This window comes from Sapajus apella, unplaced genomic scaffold (assembly GCF_009761245.1).
Source record: "Sapajus apella isolate SASKATOON/1434 unplaced genomic scaffold, GSC_monkey_1.0 scaffold32, whole genome shotgun sequence".
Lineage (NCBI taxonomy): Eukaryota > Metazoa > Chordata > Mammalia > Primates > Cebidae > Sapajus > Sapajus apella.
This window is the reverse complement of record NW_022436972.1, coordinates 17,710,303-17,733,285: the sequence shown is the minus strand read 5'-3', so window position 1 is coordinate 17,733,285 and position 22,983 is coordinate 17,710,303. Positions and strand designations below refer to the sequence as shown.

At 38.2% G+C, this 22,983-nt stretch overlaps 2 protein-coding genes and 1 long non-coding RNA gene across 4 annotated transcripts in view; 2 read left to right on the top strand and 1 right to left on the bottom strand.

Annotated features, from left to right (window-relative positions):
• The window catches only part of RB1 (RB transcriptional corepressor 1), a 165,947-nt gene that overhangs the window by 94,715 nt on the left and 48,249 nt on the right, over nt 1-22,983 (top strand). The window lies entirely within an intron of this gene.
• Nucleotides 5,870-7,289, top strand: LOC116562424. Its single transcript, XR_004273933.1, has 2 exons — nt 5,870-6,784; nt 6,852-7,289. It is a non-coding gene; the product is annotated as an uncharacterized LOC116562424 (long non-coding RNA).
• LPAR6 (lysophosphatidic acid receptor 6) lies at nt 11,729-14,102 on the bottom strand. The gene has a single exon (XM_032294667.1). The coding sequence runs from the start codon at nt 13,004-13,006 to the stop codon at nt 11,972-11,974; it is 1,035 nt and encodes a 344-aa protein (XP_032150558.1). The 5' UTR covers nt 13,007-14,102; the 3' UTR covers nt 11,729-11,971.

Below are 22,983 nucleotides of genomic sequence, written 5' to 3'. Positions count from 1 at the left end.
TTTTTAATGATCGCCATTCTAACTGGCGTGAGATGGTATCTCAATGTAGTTTTGATTTGCATTTCTCTGATGACCAGTGATGATGAGCATTTTTTCATATGTTTGTTGGCCTCACGTATGTCTTCTTTTGAGAAGTGTCTGTTCATATCCTTTGCCCACTTTTGAATGGGCTTGTTAGTTTTTTTCTTGTAAATCTGCTTTAATTCTTTGTAAATTACGGATATCAGCCCTTTGTCAGATGGGTGAACTGCAAAAATTTTTTCCCAATCTGTTGGTTGCCGATTCACTCTAATGATTGTTTCTTTTGCTGTGCAGAAGCTGTGGAGTTTGATTAGGTCCCATTTGTCTATTTTGGCTTTTGTTGTCAATGTGTTTGGCGTTTTGGTCATGAAGTCCTTGCCTACACCTACGTCCTGAATGGTTTTGCCTAGATTTTCTTCTAGGGTTTTTATGGTGTTAGGTCTTATGTTTAAGTCTTTAATCCATCTGGAGTTAATTTTAGTGTAAGGTGTCAGGAAGGGGTCCAGTTTCTGCTTTCTGCACATGGCTAGCCAGCTTTCCCAACACCATTTATTGAACAGGGACTCCTTTCCCCATTGCTTGTTTTTGACTGGTTTGTCAAAGATCAGATGGTTGTAGATATGTTGTGTTGCCTCCGAGACCTCTGTTCTGTTCCATTGGTCTATATCTCTGTTTTGGTACCAGTACCATGCTGTTTTGATTACTGTAGCCTTGTAGTATAGTTTGAAGTCTGGTAGTGTGATGCCCCCCGCTTTGTTCTTTTTGCTTAGAATTGACTTGGCTATGCGGGCTCTCTTTTGGTTCCATATGAAGTTTAAGGTGGTTTTTTCCAGTTCTGCAAAGAAGGTCATTGGTAGCTTGATGGGGATAGCATTGAATCTGTAAATTACTTTGGGCAGTATGGCCATTTTCACGATATTGATTCTTCCTAACCATGAACATGGGATGTTTCTCCATCTGTTTGTGTCCTCTCTTATTTCGTTGAGCAGTGGCTTGTAGTTCTCCTTGAAGAGGTCCTTTACATTCCTTGTTAGTTGTATTCCTAGGTATTTTATTCTCTTTGTGGCAATTGTGAATGGAAGTTTGTTCTTGATTTGGCTCTCTTTAAGTCTGTTACTGGTGTATAGGAATGCATGTGATTTTTGCACATTGATTTTGTATCCTGAGACTTTGCTGAACTTGCTTATCAGTTTCAGGAGGTTTGGGGCTGAGACGATGGGGTCTTCTAGATATACAATCATGTCGTCTGCAAATAGAGACAATTTGACTTCCTCCTTTCCTATTTGTATGCCCTTTATTTCTTTTTCTTGCCTGATTGCTCTGGCTAGAACTTCTAATACTATATTGAATAGCAGTGGTGAGAGCGGGCATCCTTGTCTGGTGCCACATTTCAAGGGGAATGCTTCCAGTTTTTGCCCATTCAGTATGATATTGGCTGTTGGTTTGTCATAAATAGCTTTTATTATTTTGAGATACGTTCCATTGATACCTAGCTTACTGAGTGTTTTTAGCATAAAGGGCTGTTGAATTTTGTCAAAGGCCTTCTCTGCATCAATTGAGATAATCATGTGGTTTTTGTCTTTGGTTCTGTTTATGTGGTGAATTACGTTTATAGACTTGCGTATGTTGAACCAGCCTTGCATCCCCGGGATGAAGCCTACTTGATCATGGTGGATAAGCTTTTTGATGTGCTGTTGCAATCGGCTTGTCAGTATTTTATTGAAGATTTTTGCATCTATGTTCATCATGGATATTGGCCTGAAGTTTTCTTTTCTTGTTGAGTCTCTGCCGGGTTTTGGAATCAGGATGATGTTGGTCTCATAAAATGATTTGGGAAGAATTCCCTCTTTTTGTATTGTTTGGAATAGTTTCAGAAGAAATGGTACCAGCTCCTCTTTGTATGTCTGGTAGAATTCAGCTGTGAACCCATCTGGACCTGGGCTTTTTTTGGGTGGTAAGCTCTTAATTGCTGCCTCAACTTCAGACCTTGTTATGGGTCTGTTCAGGGTTTCGGCTTCTTCCTGGTTTAGGCTTGGCAGGAGGCAAGTGTCCAGGAATTTATCCATTTCTTCCAGGTTTATTAGTTTGTGCGCATAGAGTTGTTTGTAATAATCTCTGATGATGGTTTGAATTTCTGTGGAATCTGTGGTGATATCCCCTTGATCGTTTTTTATTGCATCAATTTGGTTATTCTCTCTTTTCTTTTTTATTAATCTGGCTAGTGGTCTGTCTATTTTGTTGATCTTTTCAAAAAACCAGCTCCTGGATTTATTGATTTTTTGAAGGGTTTTTTGTGTCTCTATCTCCTTCAGTTCTGCCCTGATCTTAGCTATTTCTTGTCTTCTGCTAGACTTTGAGTTTTTTTGATCTTGCTCCTCTAGCTCTTTCAGTTTTGACGATAGGGTGTCAATTTTTGATCTCTCCTTGCTTCTCATGTGGGCACTTATTGCTATATATTTTCCTCTAGATACTGCTTTAAATGTGTCCCAGAGATTTTGGTATGTTGTGTCTTCATTCTCGTTGGTTTCGAAGAACATCTTTATTTCTGCCTTCATTTCATTGTTTATCCAGTCAACATTCAAGAGCAAGTTGTTCAGTTTCCATGAAGCTGTGCGGTTCTGAGTTAGTTTTTGAATTCTGAGTTCTAACTTGATTGCACTGTGGTCTGAGAGACTGTTTGTTACGATTTCCGTTCTTTTGCATTTGCTGAGGAGTGATTTACTCCCAATTATGTGGTCAATTTTAGAGTAGGTGTGATGTGGTGCTGAGAAGAATGTATATTCTGTGGATTTTGGGTGGAGAGTTCTGTAAATGTCTATTAGGTTTGCTTGGTCCAGGTCTGAGTTCAAGTCCTGGATATCCTTGTTAATTTTCTGTCTGGTTGATCTGTCTAATGTTGACAATGGGGTGTTAAAGTCTCCCACTATTATTGTGTGGGAGTCTAAGTCCCTTTGTAAGTCATTAAGAACTTGCCTTATGTATCTGGGTGCTCCTGTATTGGGTGCGTATATATTTAGGATCGTTAGCTCTTCTTGTTGCATTGATCCTTTTACCATTATGTAATGTCCCTCTTTGTCTCTTATGATCTTTGTTGCTTTAAAGTCTAATTTATCAGAGATGAGAATTGCAACTCCTGCTTTTTTTTGCTCTCCATTTGCTTGGTAAATCTTCCTCCATCCCTTTATTTTGAGCCTTTGTGTATCCTTGCATGTGAGATGGGTTTCCTGGATACAGCACACCGATGGGTTTTGTCTTTTTATCCAATTTGTCAGTCTGTGTCTTTTGATTGGGGCATTTAGTCCATTTACATTTAGGGTTAATATTGTTATGTGTGAATTTGATACTGCCATTTTGGTGCTAGCTGGCTGTTTTGCCCTTTAGTTGAGCTGGTACTTGTTGTTCCTTTATATGTGTAGAGCCTCTTTCAGGAGCTCTTGTAGAGCTGGCCTGGTGGTGACAAAATCTCTGAGTACTTGCATGTTCCCAAAGGATTTTATTTTTCCTTCACTTATGAAGCTTAGTTTGGCTGGATAGGAGATTCTGGGTTGAAAGTTCTTTTCTTTAAGGATGTTGAATATTGGCCCCCATTCTCTTCTGGCTTGTAGGGTTTCTGCTGAGAGATCTGCTGTGAGTCTGATGGGCTTCCCTTTGTGGGTAACCCGACCTTTCTCTCTGGCTGCCCTTAGTATTTTCTCCTTCATTTCGACCCTGGTGAATCTGACGATTATGTGCCTTGGGGTTGCTCTTCTTGACGAATATCTTTGTGGTGTTCTCTGTATTTCCTGGACTTGAATGTTTGCCTGCCTTGCTAGGTTGGGGAAGTTTTCCTGGATAATATCCTGCAGAGTATTTTCCAGCTTGGATTCATTCTCTTCGTCGCATTCGGGTACGCCTATCAAACGTAGATTAGGTCTTTTCACATAGTCCCACATTTCTTGGAGACTTTGTTCATTCTTTTTTACCCTTTTTTCTCCAGTCTTGCCTTCCCATTTTATTTCATTGAGTTGATCTTCGACCTCTGACATCCTTTCTTCTGCTTGGTCAATTCGGCTGTTGATACTTGTGCATGCTTCACGAAGTTCTCGTGTTGCAGTTTTCAGCTCCATTAATTCACTTATATTCCTTTCTATTTTGTCCATTCTTGTTAGCATTTCGTCAAATCTTTTTTCAAGGTTCTTAGTTTCTTTGCATTTGGTTAGAACATGTTCTTTAAGTTCACAGAAGTTTCTTACTACCCATCTTCTGAATTCTGATTCTGTCATTTCATCACACTCATTCTCCATCCAACCTTGTTCCCTTGCTGGCGAGGAGTTGTGATCCCTTTTAGGAGGAGAGGTGTTCTGGTTTCGGGTGTTTTCATCCTTTTTGCGCCGGTTTCTTCCCATCCTTAAGGATTTATCCACCTGTCGACTTTGTAGTTGCTGGCTTTCGGATTGGGTCTCAAATCTTTCAGATTGACGTTCTGTTTGTTGATGATGAGGTTATTTCTGCTTCTTGGTTTTCCTTCTGACAGTCTGGCCCCTCTGCTGTAGGTCTGCTGAGGTTCACTCCAGGCCCTGCTTGCCTGGGGTTCACCTGCAGCAGCTGTTGAACAGCAAGGGTTGTTACCAGTTTTCTTCTTCTTCTATCTTTGTCCCAGAAGGATACCCGCCTAGTGTCAATCTGATCTCTCCTCTATGAGGTGTCTTTTTGGATATATAGGGGTCAGGGAGCTGCTTGAGGAGACGGTCTTTTCTTTATAGGAGCTCAAATGGTGAGCTGTGAGCTCTGTTGTTGTTCATTCAGAGCTGCTGGGCAGGTACTTTTATGTCTGCTGCAGCAGAACTCATAAACTGCTTTTTGTTCCCAGGTGCTCTGTCCCAGGGATTTAGGGCTTTATTTATGAGTTTCCGTTATGCTGCTGCCTTCTTTTTTTTTTTTTTTTCTTTTTTTCCTTCAGACCTGCCCAGCCCAGCAAGGAGGCAGCCTAGTCACTGTCGGCCTATAGCAGCTTTGCTGAGCTGCTGTGGGCTGCGCCCCGCTGCCGAGTGAACTTCCCTGCAGTCCTGTTTATATGGGTGTAGTTAGAACTGCTTTGGCGATGGTGGCCCGCCTCTGTTGGGGCGGAGTCTCTGCTGTGGCGTGTTGCCTTGGCAACGGCGGGCTGCCTCAGCAATGGCGGGTTGCCTTGGCAACGGCGGGCTCCCTGGTAATGGCGGACAACCCTCCCCCACAGAGCTGAACCGTCCCGGGTTCAGCTGCGCTTGCTGTGAAACTCTCAATCCAGAGTTTCTGGTTGCTGTTCTTTTGTGGGGGTGGGACCAGCCGAGCCTGATCGCCTGGCTCCCTGCCTCAGAGCCTTTTTTAAGTTGGTGTTCCAGTCGCCTGTTGAAGAGGCTCCGGGGTCTGTTTGTTTTCCCCTGCGGCCCCTCACTGCGCTGGCTTAAACAGCGGCACTGAGGTTTGTGATGCTTTTTTTTCTTTTTTTTTTTTGCCCTGGAATCTACTGTCCTGGTTCTCTGCTCAGTCCCCTTTTTGAACCAGCATATGGGCGACTTCCCGTGGCTCCAATCGCCAGCCAAAAGGGCACCCGGACCGGTGTATTTTGTAGGGAGAACCGCGGCTCCGGGGCGCCGACAAAGCAGCCGCGCGGGGCAGAGCAGCGGCGCTGGTCGGCGCCGGCCGGCGCTGGCCGGCACAGCAGCGTTGGCCACCACAGCCGCGCTGGCGAGCGTGGAGCACCTCTGCCCGGGAATTTCCTAGTCTGTGGGCAATAAAAACGCGGCGTCCACTCACCCTCTGCGCTTTCACTGGGAGCTGCAATCCTGAGCTGTTCCTAAACGGCCATCTTGGATCAGAAACCTGAAGAATTTTAAGATTCATTCTAATTGTTGAGACCAGTTATGTGCCAGACACTAAAATAAATGAAGTTCTAGGGTGTTTTCCCCCCATCCTTTTTGGCCCACAGTTTTGACTAGATATAACAGGAGATAACACACACAGCCCACAGACCATAAATTTTATTGGAACACAGCTACTTTATTCATTTATGTATTGTCTGTGGCTGCTTTTACACTGCAGTACAAAGTTGAGAGTTGCAACAAGACAATATAGCCTGCAAACCTAAAATATTTACTATCTACGTCTTGAGAAGAAAGTTTGTCAATGTCTGATATAAAACATTAACATGTTTCTTAAAGTGAAAACTATACAAAAAGGTATAATCTGAAAAATGTCATATTCTTTGATATTTCTTCTATCCCATTTTCCACCCCATCCCTTGTTTTTTGGTTTATTCTTTCCTGTGTTTCTTTTTATAAAAATAAGCAGGCATACATGTTTTATTTCGCCTTTTTCTTATACAAAAGGTAGCACACTATGTGTGCTCTTTTATGCTTTGCTTTTTTTCATTTAACACTACCTTCTGGAAGTCACTCTGTATCAATTTAAGAGATATTTCTCATTATTACAGCTACATAGTTCTGTATTATGTATATATACTACAGTCTGTTCAACTAGTCTTCTATGATTGGACATCTAGGTAATTTCCAGTATTTTGCAATTTCAAATATTACCACAATAAATGTGTGTGTGTATGTATGTGTGTATGTGTGTGTATGCTCATATAAATGAAATTGTGTTTTCAAGATAAATACCTAGAAGTGAGAATGCTGGGTCAAAGGCTAAATGTGTGTGTGTATTTATGTGTGTGTTAGATATTGCCAAATTCCCATCCATAAGGTTTGTACCATTTTTCATTCCCACCAGCAATTTCTCCATGAAGGTTGCTGTCCAAATTTTACCAAGTAATGACATTAAAATATATATGAAGGTGCAATTTCTCCATGAAGGTTGCTGTCCAAATTTTGCCAAGTAATGACATTAAAATATTCTTCTCATCTATTATCACCATCATTTAAAAAAGAATTTCTCCCATTTTTATAAGGGAGAAAGGACAAATCAGAAAAAAAGGATAGGAAGAGTCCTTTAAATTGTGTAAATATAGTTCTTATTGTGATTATTTTTCTCTTGTTGTTGAAGACAAATGCATCTCTACCCTGTATCAGATGAATCTTTACTTGATCATGTCTCTCCTACCTTGAAATTCTTCAAGGCTTTCCACAACTCAGCACTTAACATGGTCTTAACATGGCCTATAAGAATATATAAGATGTCAGCCCTGTATCTCCAGCCATTCTGAATGTTTTAATCCTTTTAGTATCCAAGTTCTCTCCCACAGGGTCTTTGCCTGTGGTGCTCTCCTTGCCACCATTAAATAACTAGACAAGTAAAACAACAAAAACAAAAAAACCCTGGGTTCAGCCAGGTGCAGTGGCCTGCACCTGTAGTCCCACCTGTTTGAGAGGCTGAGGTGGGAATATTGCTTGAGCCCAGGTATTCAAGTCCAGCCTGGGCAATATAGCAAGACCTCATCTTTCTATTAAAAAAACAAACAGGGTTGTTACCCTGTCTCTACCTTAATTCATTATGTGACATTGTGTCTGTTCTTTGGTCTTATGGTTTCTCAGTATCCTCAGCCTAAGGTGTAGTTATATCTGATGACCATCAATCAGGCCCTTTCTGTTCTAAGTTGTAAATGTTCCAGAAGCCATTTTGATAGGATGATAATGGAACTTAGCACATTTACTCCATGGCTATTAACTGTCACTCTGCTGTAAGTATACAACACATAAGTGTTTGTCACAATTACCTAAACTTTATTTTAAAAATATCACTTGAAATCCATTATGAGTAAACCAAGTTTTGAGAAAACTGATTATTCAATTTTTGAATTATACTAATTTTGGGGTTCTATCTTTTGGATTCTGTTTTTAACACTGCTTTTCAAATGAAAGAGGTAATTTTGTACCCTTTTAAGGGGTTATTGTAGTAAATCTATTGGGAGCTGGAAGAGGGCAAGGTGGGAAGGGCTTTATGCTATCATTTTAAGGTGATAAAAAAGAGAAATTTACCTGGAGTTAATTTCCTATTCATTTATTAACAGGCCTGTTGCCTTGTTTAATTGACATTCTTTGTAGTTTTATAAAACTACATTTATTATCTGGTCTGTTGCCTTGCTTAACTGACATTCTTTGTAGTTTTATAAAACTGACTGATGTAAAAATGGGAGAAAATAGAAATTTGAGAATTAGAGATTTTAGGAGTATATACATGTTAATCTCTGAAAAATGTTGCTAAATAGGTAATATTGTTGATCATTAAATAATCTGATGGGTTTAGATCTCAATATGTTCTACTTAAGTTCGTTCATTAGTTCCTTTTAATTTGTAATTTATTTCTTAGAAGCCATGTTATAAATTGGTAATTCAGTTTTCAGGAAAGCCCCAAAAAGCTTTTTTTAAAATTTTGTTTTTGGAGTCTTTAAGAGTACATCCCTGCCTAAGCAGTGTTAATAAAATTGTTTATACACAAAAATTTATTCACAACTAAGAATATTTGTGACATCCAGAGTTGAATTGGCATTTAGGCACTAAAAAATTTAGGTGTTGGAAGGTAGTAAAGCTTCTCCTAGGCAATAGTAACTTAATATATTGTCAAAAGACAAAGTACTTGGCTCATCAGGGGTCCAAAATTATAGGACAAAAATGCAGTCACTTCAGATTCTTAATAACTATGCACCATTCATGAACCAAATGTTTTTCAGATGGGAATATGAAGTTTGCTCCATTTTCTATCTTATATTTCTTAATTTAAATACCAATGTCTGTAATTAGGATATCTTTAAATACCAATATATATAATTAGGATTTATTCTTCCAATTTACTTTCGGTATTTTGAACGTAGAATATTAAGGTTTGTTGATAACTCCTTAAGTAGTATGTTCAGTTTAATTTTCTGTGAATGTATTATATATAATACATGTTTTTTATGCTTTTTTTGGTAAACTAGGTAGTTGATATTTTCTCAGAAAATATGATTTCTAAGTTCAGAAATTATTAGGGTGCTGGAAAACCATTTTTCCACACCTGAAAAATTTTCTCAGCTTACTCTGTTCCTTTGAAGGGAGTTAATGTGGGAAGGAATATTAGTTAAATCATCTGTTTTATGAAAATGTTAAAAACAGTGGGCACAGTTTCTGTAGGGGGCTTAGTACTATCTTTTTAAAGTAATAAAAAGTAAAATCATCAGAGTTCTAATATTAACATAGATTTTTCTGAGTAAAGAGGGAAGGGAAGAGAAAACTCTCAGAATATATAATTTACCACAAAGTATACACTAACAAAGGAAAATAAATTTTGTTCTGATATACTTTCTGTCCATAGGTAAGAGTTACTCAGTATTTGAAGTTCTAGATGAGAAAACTATGTTTATTATCTGTGATGTATTGCTTTATGAAGAACCTTACAAAACTTTTGATTCATTTATCTCCCTGGGAGACACCAAAAGTTTCTTTATGAACATAGTAATAACAACTATTTAATGACTGTTTTACTTGTTTTTTTTTAAAGTTATATTCATGCTTTGTGATCTTGCCTTAAGTTTTACTCACAGATCTTTAAGCTGAGGAGAGTTCTGAAAAATTTCAGTTACAGAATTCTCCGCCCCTTTCCCCAAGATCAGTAAATTAGTAGTTGCTTTTCGTCTCAGTATGTATTAAGAATGTAGTGTAGGGCCGGGCGCGGTGGCTCAAGCCTGTAATCCCAGCACTTTGGGAGGCCGAGGCGGGTGGATCACGAGGTCAAGAGATCGAGACCATCCTGGTCAACATGGTGAAACCCCGTCTCTACTAAAAATACAAAAAATTAGCTGGGCATGGTGGCGCGTGCCTGTAATCCCAGCTACTCAGGAGGCTGAGGCAGGAGAATTGCTTGAACCCAGGAGGCAGAGGTTGCGGTGAGCCGATATCGCGCCATTGCACTCCAGCCTGGGTAACATGAGTGAAACTCCGTCTCAAAAAAAAAAAAAAAAAAAAAAAGAATGTAGTGTATTTTTATTGACTGAAGTGTGAATCAAATAAAGGAATTTTAGGTCAATGGAAGAAAACACATTTATATTATGTCTATACTTCTCTTGGTATATAACGGACCATAGTTAGTATCTTCACTAGGTTCTTTTATTTTTTTATTTTTTTGAGATAAGGTCTTGCTCTGTCGTCCGTGCTGGAGTACAGTGGTGTGATCATAGCTCACTGTGACCTGGACCTCCTGGCCTTAAGGCACTAAGGATGTGTTTTGCTTTAGGTTTATCTAAAGGAAACCATGTATCCAAGAAAACCCCCCACTGTTATTTTATTGAAAGTAGGTTAACCTGTCCAGCAAATGATTGTGATTTTTCTGAAATCATTACAGCTCACACCCAGAGAATAGCAAAAATCAAATTTATGTCTTAAAAGAGTTATTTGTCCAAGCTGTATTCAGGACTTGAAAGATTAAGACCGTAAAAATCAGATAGGTTGATGCAGAATTTAATTGCATGTCTTTTTTTTTAAATACAAGGCATTCTTTTTTAGTTAACTTTGGAGAACTGCTTGAATTTTTTTTAAAAAGAATATGTCAGATAATAAAAAAGTTTTAGTGTACTTGGTACTTTTTTTCTAAAGTATACCTCAGAGCCATACCTGTTTTATGTTTAGTGAAATGAATTGTTTAGTTATTTGGCCTTGTAGTTTTGCTGCTTTATAATATGAGGAACTGTGTCTTTAATAAATCATTTTGATGTACAGTAACATCTTGCCTACTTGAAATGTTTTCAGCTATCCAATATTTGGCTTAAAATGGTCAGAAGAGTGAAGGAAAAGAAAATGTTTACAGTCATGTACTATATAACAGTGAATGACCGCATATACAATGGTGGTCTCATAAGATTATCATACTGTATTTTTTACTGTACCTTTTCTATGTTGAGATATATTTAGATACAAAAATACCATCATTTTACAGTTATCTACAGTATGCTATACAGTAGCATGCTGTCTAGGTTTGTAGCCTAGAAGCGATAGGGTATAACATATAAGCTAGGTGTGCAGTAGTATATACCTTCTGGGTTGTGTAAGCACATACTATGATGTTTGCACAATGACATAATTACCTAAGCAAGCATCTAAGCAACACGTGACTGTATATTACTTTCTAAATGCCAAGTCCTATGTTTCACTATCTCTGGTGTTTCTCTGACCTAACATATTTAAAGTGTAAGTTCTTGATTGTGATGTAAGTACGCCTTTAAAATATACCTCTGATAGTATTTTATTTTTTTGCTAAGTAAAAACTTACCAAAGTAACATTTTATTAGTTTTCTCCCTCTCAATTTTTGTGGCATACATCATTTTGAAATTGGGCACGTTATATACAGAAAATCAAAGTAGTAACTTCAAAGCATGCCATATAGATAGCATCTGCTTTCTACAAATCACCTGCACAGACAAAACCCCCAAAATGTTATCAGTGTGTTACTGCTCAAGCTCTTCCATCAATGTTAATATGCTATCATTTCTACAGAAAACTACATTTTTAATTATATATATATTAAAATACTCCAAAAATATTTGATTATTTCAAATTACTCTTTTCTCATTGTTATTATAGTTTAAAAAATGATTGATAGTTTCCATTCAAAATAAAAATGGCATGTTGAATAAAAATATTAAATACTTACTAAATTAGTATAAAATAATTTAGTAAGTTAAATCATTTAATATAAAAAGGAATTCAAAGACATTACAGATTGTTAACACATAATTTAAATCAGTCACTTTTAGACATTGAATAACTTTAAGAGATTCTTTTAATGAAGAAGGAACAAATCAAAATGGCTCAGAAAAATCAGATGGAGTGTATACACAAATAAAATACATGTTAATGCTTAACACATTGAATACAAATTTTCTTTATACTAATGACTTTAAAATGTCCATGTGTTAATTTTCTTTTGGAGGTGGAAAAATAGTTTGTCCAAAAAGACACTTTTCACACTTGAAGGAACTTCTAAGTCCTGTCCCAATGTTTTATTTCAGGCAGCAGATTCATTGTCAAATATCTTACTTTTTAAGGTCTGTAGGTTATGCTGAATAAAATTCTCTGCACCTTGAACCTCAGAGAATCTGGAGTCATTTCTCCTAACAGACCAGTTTTTCATTTTTATTGAATTCTGAATCGTGTCCGATGTAAAGTAGTAAACTATAGGGTCAAAACAACAGTTTGAAACAGCAATGCACAGAGTGATTGGGTACATTGTCCTTACTGCTGCCACTACTGAGCAATTAACAAATGTTTGTGTTCTCACAAGAGAATATAAAATAAGATTGATATTGTAAGGAACAAAACAGAAACAGTATATGATCAAATGTACAAAAATCATTTTTAAAACCTTAGTTTTGTTTATTTTGCTTCTACTTAATGTAACAGGTTTATTTAAAGTTTTTAACACCATACTAGAACAAGTCACATTTAAAATTAGAGGAATAAAAAATCCCACTATTTCGATGAAAATTACAATCCTTGAGAGATATGTTTTCCATGTGTCTTCTGAAAAATTTTCAAAGCAGGCTTCTGAAGTATTGTTACCCTGAGAGTGGGTAGACTGAAAAAAAACGGCGGGTGCACTTCCTCCCATCACAGTTAACCACACGCCAATGCAAACAATCTTTGCATTTCTTTTGGTTCTTAGAGTCTTTGACTTAAATGGATAGACAATTGCCAGAAATCGATCTACACTAATACAGGTTAAGAACAGAATGCTTCCATACATGTTGGTATAAAACAGCATCACAGAAATTTTACAAAGTAAATCTCCAAATGGCCAGTTTCGTGTTGCAAAGTAAAAAATCCTGAAGGGTAAAGTAAAAACGAAAAGCAAGTCTGACATTGCCAAGTTAATCATGTATGTTGTGGTTTCATTTCGGACTTTGAGGATGCAGATAAAAATGTATATAGCAACACAATTGGATATTAACCCAAGCACAAACACCATGCTGAACATACACCCATACAAAGTGTACTTAAAGGAGTCATTATAGAAGCAGTCAGAGCTGTTAATGCTTACCATCGTAAAGGCACGTTCAGTTTTCAGTTTGGAAGTACTTTCATCGGCTGCAGTCTCCTTTGGTATTCAGATTATAACCTCTATAACCTCCAATTTATTTGTAAATTATCCGGATCTTTGGATGGTTTTATAAATATTTCCTTTTTCTCAGAAAGATTCAAAAGAAACATGAAATCTGTTGCTGTGAAATTTCTGCTGGGTTCTTCAACAGGAAAATACTTTCATTTTTTAACCTTCAGAAAATCCATGAATCCCAAAGCTCAGTTAACTGACGAGCAACCTTTAAAAAATATAGTCAACGAGGCCAACCCATAGGATTATAAATGTAAAGAAAAGCTGTATTCTGTGACGAGAATGAAACCACTTGTCTTCTAAACTTGTATTGCAGTAGTCAAGATGAATACTCCAAAGTTAATGTTTCTTTATGCCCCAAAATATTAAGCTTAAGTTATCAATCTTATTTTCTTTTCAGTGGAGAGTTTCAGAGACTTGAACATTCCCAATTTGTCCCATTTTACTTCTTGCTTCTTTTAAATGAAGTTTTCCTTTTTTGTTTTCCTGCCGTACGATCCCAGATGGTGGGTAAGCAGAAGAGTCTTTTAAAGATGCCAAAATAAATTCCAAAGCATGTTAGCTCTTGCTGAATTGAGGCCTTTTCCTCAGTTGCCAACTGTATCTTGAGGTCGCTTTCTCTGAAGTGAAAAAGAAAGGCTTGCTAGATTTGTAATATGACATCACAGGAAGAAGAGGCTGGGTTTGGACAAAGAAGGTTTCAGCCCAGTTTGTTTGCAGTTCCTTTAATCTGATAATGTGTCTGCTGGGGATATACCTAGGAGGCTTGCAAATAGTCACTGGCTGTTTAGCTGCATGGTCTGCTCATTAACTTTTTTTATGCAGAAATGCCTTCTGGTGTGCTGGCAGCTTCTCAGAGTTGTTTTAGTAGTAATAATTGAAAGAAAAAAAAAGTCACTATTAAGCCTGTTGTTCTCTTATTTGATTGCTTTTGTGTTTGGGATATGACATTTTAAAAGAAAATGTATATGGGTGTGTATTTATAAATTGAAATTGTTAGTGATACCTTAATGTATCATTTCAAAGAACTGTTTGATGGCTATCAAATGGGCCTTTAACCTTTAAGGTATAAAAAGGATTTTACAAAAAAAAAAAAAAAAAAAGAATTTGACTCTTGGTTTCTGTTTTTCCTAATTATTCCTCAATATTTAATTTAATTGTTATGATTGTGAGTAGCTCTTATCCTGGGTCTCATTAGTTTTTGTTAAACAATTTTCTCACATACTTTCCTCTTTCCTATGAAATTGAATTAATATTTTAGAGCTGTTTAAATTTTTAAATGACTCATTTCACCAAAGAACAAATTCAAGAATGTTTATCTGTGGTGCGGTGTTAATGTATTAATCTTACTTTACCAGTGAATTTAAGCACAAAATGAGGTTGTATCTTTCTTTTTTTTTTTGAGACAGAGTCTTGTTCTGTTACCCAGGCTGAAGTCAGTGGCTCAATCTCAGCTCATGGCAAAGTTGCATCTTTTTAAACAAAATTTTTCTAACCTTAAATTGATTGAAATAAGGTTTAGAGAATAAAAATCCTACTACTTGGCTAAATTTTAGGTTCATAGTCGTATTTTCCTGCTTCCCCCTAGCTCTTTCCTTAACCCCTTATTATGATATGAACTGTATATTGGAATATATTTCAGATTTTGTCTTCATTTAAAAGTTTCTAAGAGTGGTTTCTCTATATATTTATATTTAAAGCATACTCTTATTTTAGGCTGGGCGTGGTGGCTCACACCTGTAATCCTAGCACTTTGGAGGACCAAGGCAGGTGGATCACCTGAGGTCAGAAGTTTGAGACCAGCCTGGCTAACATGGCGAAATTCTATCTCTACTAAAAATACAAAAATTAGCCTAGTGCTGTGGTGCACACTTATACTCCAGTTACTTGGGAGGCTGAGGCAGGAGAATCGCTTGAACCCGGGAAGCAGATGTTGCAGTGAGCCGAGATCACACCACTGCACTCCAGCCTGGGTGACAGTGAGACTGTCTCAAAAAAAGTATAGGCTGGACACGGTGGCTCACACCTGTAATCCCAGCCCTTTGGGGCCAAGGTGGGCGTATCACGAGGTCAGGAGGTTGAGAGCAGCCTGGCCAGCATGGTGAAACCCCATCTCTACTAAATACAAAAATTAACTGGATGTGGTGGCATACACCTGTAATCTTAGCTACTCAGGAGGCTGAGGCAGGAGAATTGCTTGAACTTGAACTGGGAGGCAGAGGTTGCAGTGAGCTGAGATTGCACCACTGCACTCCAGACTGGGCAACAGAACAAGACTCCATGTCAGGGGAAAAAAAAGTACGCTTATATTTTACAGACTTCAAAATCAGAAGAAGAAAGTATGTGTAAAGTGAGGGTAGTTAAATGTAAGTGTTGTTTGCTCAAAGATTGAGGATATCACAACCTCTATGGCACATGTTTTTCTTGTTTTAAATATCTTTTTTTTTTCTTTTTTTTTTTTTTTTTTCAGAAAAGGCTATATCAAGTTGTGCCTGTTATTATTTTTTTAATTTGGTCCAGTTTTAAGCTGAAACAATTCCTCTTGGGTATCAATTAAGTAATTTAAGAACACTTTTTTCTCACAAATTAATTAGCTAATTTAAAAATAACATTGTAACATGTTTTGTGTTGTTTTGTACCACTCTTTCATACTCAACAATTGATGAACTGTAGTCTATTTCTACTGTCTTGATTAGGAAACTCATCTATTATCAAATGACGAAAAAGATGATTATTACTTATAACCAAATACTTAAAGTTTTGAAGGGCTGAATATCTTTGTATTACATTTGGTATAGAAAAAAGGTATGCCTGAGTTCTTATTAGAAGGCTGGTAGAAGCTAAGTGAACATTAATGAAAAAAGGAGTGGTTAATAAGCTTATATTCTCGTTGGAGAAAAATTTTCTGTTAGTAGTTATGTCTTACTATTTTTTTTAATTTGGTTTTGTATGTTTTAAGAAAACATAAAATCTTCATAATTTTCTTTTAAATTGGTAGTCTCCTCTTTAGTCATATTTAAATAATGAAATATATGCAATTGTATACTCTGATCTTGTCCCACTTTTACTTTCATTTTGAATATGCCATTGTCTCATTCAAAGAATTAAAATGTATTAATTCTATTTTGAAATATTCTTCTACATAATGTTACTCACTTGTTATTTACTTAACAACCATTCATCTATAGTTGTCTTTTTTTTCTTTTTCTTGTTTCTTTTTTTACTTTTGAAATGGAACCTTGCTCTGTCGCCCAGGCTGGAGTACAGTGGTGATCTTGGCTCACTGCAACCTCTGCCTCACAGGTTCCAGGGTTTCTCCCCGCTCAGCCTCCCGAGTAGCTGGGATTACAGGGGCCCACCACCACACCCAGCTAATTTTTGTGTTTTTAGTAGAGCTAGGGTTTCACCATGTTGGATAGGCTGGTCTTGAACTCCTGACCTCAAGTTATCCACCTGCCTTGGACTCCCAAAGTGCTGGGATTACAGGTGTGAGCCACCTCACCCAGCTTGTTCATCTATAGTTTTTTAATGTTTGAGTTATTGGAGCTTAAAAATGGATAGATCACTATTTGTTGAATTAGGCTTTTCATTATTATCATTATCATAGTAAATGTATAACTCTTAACAAAATTCTTGATTCACTGTAGAGTCTCACATGTTTGCTGATGAGTGAATCATATCATAAACCTGAATTTTGTTGCGAGTTGTTTCTCCTGAGGAAGAACAGTGGCAGAGGGACTGTTTCAATAGGAAGAAGATAATTGATTAATTTTCTAGATATTTAACTTGGCTTCTAATTAAGGAGCCAAAGGGAAATTTAGAAACTTTGAAAGATCCTTAGGTTAGAATTGGAAAAATACAGAGTAACTACTTGCAAAGGAAGTGAATGAATCCATAGAATCAATTATATTTAATAGATACTTTTGTATTTGATAGACTCAGGCAAACTGTTATTTTAATGTGAGATCTCTATACTTCTGGAAGTTAACTCTGAGAATCAATTTATTTCTTGTATGGGTTTTTTTTGGGAGGGAGGTGAAAATCAAACAGAGCCAGACAGATGTTATAATGGTGAAGATAGAAACAGCTCTAGTCTGCAGCTCCCAGCAAGATAATGCAGAGGGTGAGTGATTTCTGCATGTTCAACTGAGGTACCTGGCTCATCTCATTAAGACTGGTTAGACAGTGGGTACATCCCATAGAGGGTGAGCCAAAGCAGGGTGGGGCATTGCCTCACCCGGGAAGTGCAATGGGTCAGGGAACTCCCTCCTATAGCCAAGGGAAGCCATGAGGGACTGTGCTGTGAGGAATGGTACATTCCAGCTCAGATACTATGCTTTTCCAACGGTCTTTACAACCGGCAGACCAGGAGATTCCCCCGGGTGCCTACATCACAAGGGCCCTGGGTTTTGAGCACAAAACTGGGCGGCTGTTTGGGCAGACACCCAGCTAACTACGGGAGTTTTTTTTCATACCTTAGTCATGCCTGGAACATGAGCAAGACAGAACCATTCACTCCTCCCGAAAAAGGGCTGAAGCCAGGGAGCCAAGTGGTCTAGCTCAACAGATCTCATCCTGACAGAGCCCAGCAAGCTAAGATCCACTAGCCTGAAATTCTCGCTGCCAGCACAGCAGTCTGAAGTCGACCTGGGATGCTCATGCTAGGTGGGAGGAGGGTTGTCTACCATTACTGAGGCTTAAGTAGGTGCTTTTCCCCTCACAGTATAAACAAAACCTCCAGGAAGTTTGAACTGGGCAGAGCCCACCGCAGCTTGGCAAAGCCGCTGTAGCTAGACTGCCTCTCTAGATTCCTCCTCTCTAGAAATAAAAGGCAGCAGCCCCTGTCAGGGGCTTGTAGACAAAACTCCCATCTCCCTGGGACAGAGCACCTGGAGGAAGAGGCACTGTGCACGCAGCTTCAGCAGACTTAAACATTCCTGCCTGGCAGCTCTGAAGAGAGTAGCGGATCTCCCAGCACAGTGCTTGAGCTCTGCTAAGGGACAGACTGGCCGCTCAATGGGTCCTTGACTCCTGTGCCTCCTGACTGGGAGATACCTCCAGGCAGGGGTCAACGGACACCTCATACAGGAGAACTCCGGCTGGCATCTGGCGGTGCCCCTCTGGAACAAAGCTTCCAGAGGAAGGAACAGTCAGCAATCTTTGCTATTCTGCAGCCTCCGCTGGTGATACCCAGGGTCTGGAATGTATCTCCATCAAACTCCAGCAGACCTGCAGCAGAGGGACCTGATTATTAGAAGAAAAACTAACAAACAGAAAAGAATAGCATCAATATCAACAAAAAGGACATTTACTCAAAAACCCCATCTTGAAGGTCACCAAAATCAAAGACCAAAGATAGATAAATCCATGAAGATGAAGATAAACCAGCGCAAAAAGGCTGAAAATTCCGAAAACCAGAATGCCTCTTCTCCTTCAAAGGATCACAACTCCTCACCAGCAAGGGAACAAAACTAGATGGAGAATGAGTCTGATGAATCGACAGAAATAGGCTTCAGAAGGTGGGTCATAAAAAAACTCATCTGAGCTAAAAGAGCATGTTCAAACCCAATGCAAGGAAGCTAAGAACTTTGAAAAAAGGTTAGAGGAATTGCTGACTAGAATAACCAGTTTAGGGAAGAACATTAATTACCTGATGGAGCTGAAAAGGCAGCCAGAGAGAAAGGTTGGGCTTCCCATAAAGGGAAGCCCATCAGACTATAACAGTGAATCTCTGCAGAAATCCTACAAGCCAGAAGAGAATGGGGGAATATTAACATTCTTAAAAGAATTTTTAACCCAGAATTTCATATCCAGCTAAACTAAACTTCATATGCAAAGGAGAAATAAAATCCTTTACAGACAAGCAAATGCTGAGAGATTTTGTCACCACCAAGCCTGCCTTACAAGACTCCTGAAGGAAGCACTAAATATGGAAAGGAAAAACCAGCACCAGCCACTGCAAAAACATAACAAATTGTAAAGACCATCAACATTATGAAGAAGCTGCATCAACTAACGGGCAAAATAACCAGCTAGCAAAATAATGACAGGATCAAATTCACACATTAAAAATATTAACCTTAAATGTAAATCGACTAAATGCCCCAATTAAAAGACACAGACTGGCAAATTGGATAAAGAGTCAAGACCCATCGATGTGTTGTATTCAGGAAACCCATCTCATGTGCAAAGACACACATAGCCTTGAAATAAAGAGATGGAGGAGGAATATTTACCAAGCAAATAGAAAGCAAAAAGAAGCAGGGACTGCAATCCTGTCTCTGAGAAAACAGACTTTAACCAACAAAGATCCAAAAAGACAAATGTAAAGGGATGAATGCAACAACAAGAGCTAACTATCGCCTACCAACCAGAAAAAAGCCAAGGACCAGATGGATTTACAGCCAAATTCTACCAGAGGTACAAAAAGGAGCTGATACCATTCCTTCTGAAACTATTCCAAATGATAGAAAAAAGAGAGATTCCTCCCCAACTAATGTTGTGAGGTCAGCATCATCCTGATACCAAAACCTGGCAGAGACACAACAAATAAAGAAAATTTCAGGACAGTATCCCTGATGAACATCAATGTGAAAATCCTCAATAAAATACTGGCAAACCAAATTCAGGAGCACAACAAAAAGCTTATCCACCATGATCAAGTCACCTTCATCCCTGGGATGCAAGGCTGGTTCAACCTACACAAATCAATAAACTAATCCATCACATAAACAGAACCAATGACAAAAACCACATGACTATCTCAATAGATGCCCAAAAGTCCTTCAGTAAAATTCAACACCCCATTATGCCAAAAACTCTCAATAAACTAGGTGTTGATGGAACATATCACAATATAGTAAGAGCTATTTATGACACACCCATAGCCAATATCATACAGAATGGGCAAAAGCTGGAAGCATTTCCTTTGAAAACCAGCAGAAGACAAGGGTGCCCTCTCTCACCACTCCTATTCAACAAAGTATTGGAAGCTCTGGCCAGGACAAACAGACCAGAGAAAGAAATAAAGGGCATCTGTATAGGAAGAGAGGAAGTCAAATTGTCTCTGTTTGCAGATGATATGATTGTATATTTAGAAAACCCCATGGTCTCAGCCCAAAATCTCCTTAAGCTCATAAGCAACTTCAGCAAAGTCTCAGGATACAAAATCAACGTGCAAAAATTATAAGCATTCCTATACACCAATAATAGGCAAACAGCCAAATCATGAGTGAACTCCCATTCACAGTTGCTACAAAGAGAACAAAATACCTAGGAATACAACTTACAAGGGATGTAAAGAAACTCTTCAAGGAGAACTACAAACCACTGCTCACGGAAATAAGAGAGGACACAAACAAATGGACAAACATTCCATGCTCATGGATAGGAAGAATCAATATTGTGAAAATGGCCATGCTGCCCAAAGTAATTTATAGATTCAATACCATCCCCATCAAGCTACCATGGACTTTCTTCAGAGAATTAGAAAAAATTACTTTAAATTTCATATGGAACCAAAAAAGAGTCCATATAGCCCAGATAATCTTAAGCAAAAAGAAAAAAGCTGGAAGCATCATGCTACCTGATTTCAAACTATACTCCAAGGCTATAGTAACCAAAGCAGTATGGTGCTGGTACCAAAACAGACATATAGACCAATGGAACAGAACAGAGGCCTCACAAATAACACAACATATTTACAACCATTTAATCTTTGACAAACATGACAAAAGCAATGGGGAAAGGAGTCCCTATTTAATAAATGGTGTTGGGAAAACTGGCTAGCCATATGCAGAAAACTGAAACTGGACTCCTTTCTTACATCTTATACAAAAATTAACTCAAGATGGATTAAAAACTTAAACATAAGACCTAAGACCGTAAAAACCCTAGAAGAAAACCTAGGCAATACCGTTCAGGTCATAGGCGTGGGCAAAAACTTCATGACTAAAACACCAAAAGCAATAGCAACAAAAGCCAAAATTGACAAATGGGATCTAATTAAAGAGCTTCTGCACAGCAAAAGAAACTATCATCAGAGTGATCAGGCAACCTACAGAATTGGAGAAAATTTTTGCAATCCATCTGACAAAGGGCTAATATCCAGAATCTACAAAGAATTAAAACAAATTTACAAGAAAAAAACAACCCCATCAAAAAGTGAGTGAAGGATACGAACAGAGACTTCTCAAAAGAAGACATTTATGTGGTCAACAAACATATGAAAAAAAAGCTTATCAGCACTAGTCATTAGAGAAATCCACATCAAAACCACAGTGAGATGCCATCTCATGCCAATTAGAATGGTGATAATTAAAAAGTCAGGAAACAATAGATGCTGGAGAGAATGTGAAGAAATAAGAATGCTTTTACACTGTTGGTGGGAGTGTAAATTAGTTCAACCATTGTGCAAGACAGTGTGGTGATTCCTCAAGAATCTAGAACCAGAAATACCATTGACCCAGCAATCCCATTACTGGGTATATACCCAAAGGATTATAAATCATTCTACTATAAAGGACACATGCACTTGTATGTTTATTGCGGCATTGTTCACAATAGCAAAGGCATGGAACCAACCCAAATGCCCATCAATGATAGACTGGATAAAGAAAATGTGGCATATATACTCCATGGAATACTATGCAGCCATAAAAAAGGATGAGTTCATGTCCTTTGCAGGGACATGGATGAAGCTGGCAACCATCATTCTCAGCAAACTAACACAAGAACACACAACCAAACACTGCGTATTCTCACTTATAAGTGGGAGTTGAACAGTGAGAACACATGGACACATGGAGGGGACCATTACCCACCAGGGCCTGTTGCAGGGTCAGGGCTTAGGGGAGGGATGGTATTAGGAGAAATATTTAATGTATATGTTGTGTTGATGGGTGCAGCAAACCACCACGACACATGTATACCTATGTAACAAACCTGCACGTTCTACACATGTATTGGTGAAGACAAGTCTTTTTTAGGACTGTTGCCATAATGGGCATGTAGACTGATTTGAAATATAGTATATGTGCCCTAGCAACATAGGAAACCCTATTGCTACAAAAAAATTTAAAAATTACCTGGGTGTGGTGATGTGAACCTGTGGTTTCAGCTGCTTGGAAGGTTTTGGTGGAAGGATTGAGCCTAGGAGGTTGAGGCTGCAGTGAGCCATGATTGTACCATTGCACTTCAGCCTGGATGACAATTCAAGGCCTTGTCTAATAAAAATAAAGGAAAGAAATGTAGCCTACATATACAACCTATTTAAAATATAGTGAATCTTGGCCAAGAACTATGGTTCACACCTGTAATCCCAACACTTTGGGAGGCTGAGGTGAGAGTATCACTTGAGACCAGGAGTTCAAGACCAGCCTGGGCAACATAGTGACACCCTGTTTCAAAAATTAGGCAAGTGTGGTGGTGTGTACCTATAGTCCTGGTTACTAGGGAGGCTGAGCTGGGTGGATCACTTGAGCCCAGGAGATTGAGGCTGCAGTGAGCTATGATTGTACCATTTTACTCCAGCCTTAGTAAGAGAGAGAGATCCAATCTCAAAAATAAATAAATAAATAAATAAGTAAAAAGAATGAAATATAGTGAATTTCATTATGTAATGCATCAGTTTCTAAACTTTAATTACATCTGTTTCTGATTCTTTGAATACTTTCAGTGCTTAAACTGCCAGTTTGGGTTTTTGTTTTTGTTTTTTTGAGATTGAGTCTCGCATTGTCACCCAGGCTGGTGTGTACTGGTGCAATCTCAGATCACTGCAACCTCCGCAGGTTGGGTTTTTTTAATACTCTTAGGTGTAATAGATCAAGGAGTTGGTTGGTTTATTTTATGTGTGTGTGTGCGTGTGTGTGTGTGTATATATATATATAATCTTAGGTATAATAGGAGTA

What these genes read in the sequence shown, in the direction of transcription:
- LPAR6 (XM_032294667.1), bottom strand. Translation starts at nt 13,006, where the DNA reads ATGGTAAGCATTAACAGCTCTGACTGCTTCTATAATGACTCCTTTAAG.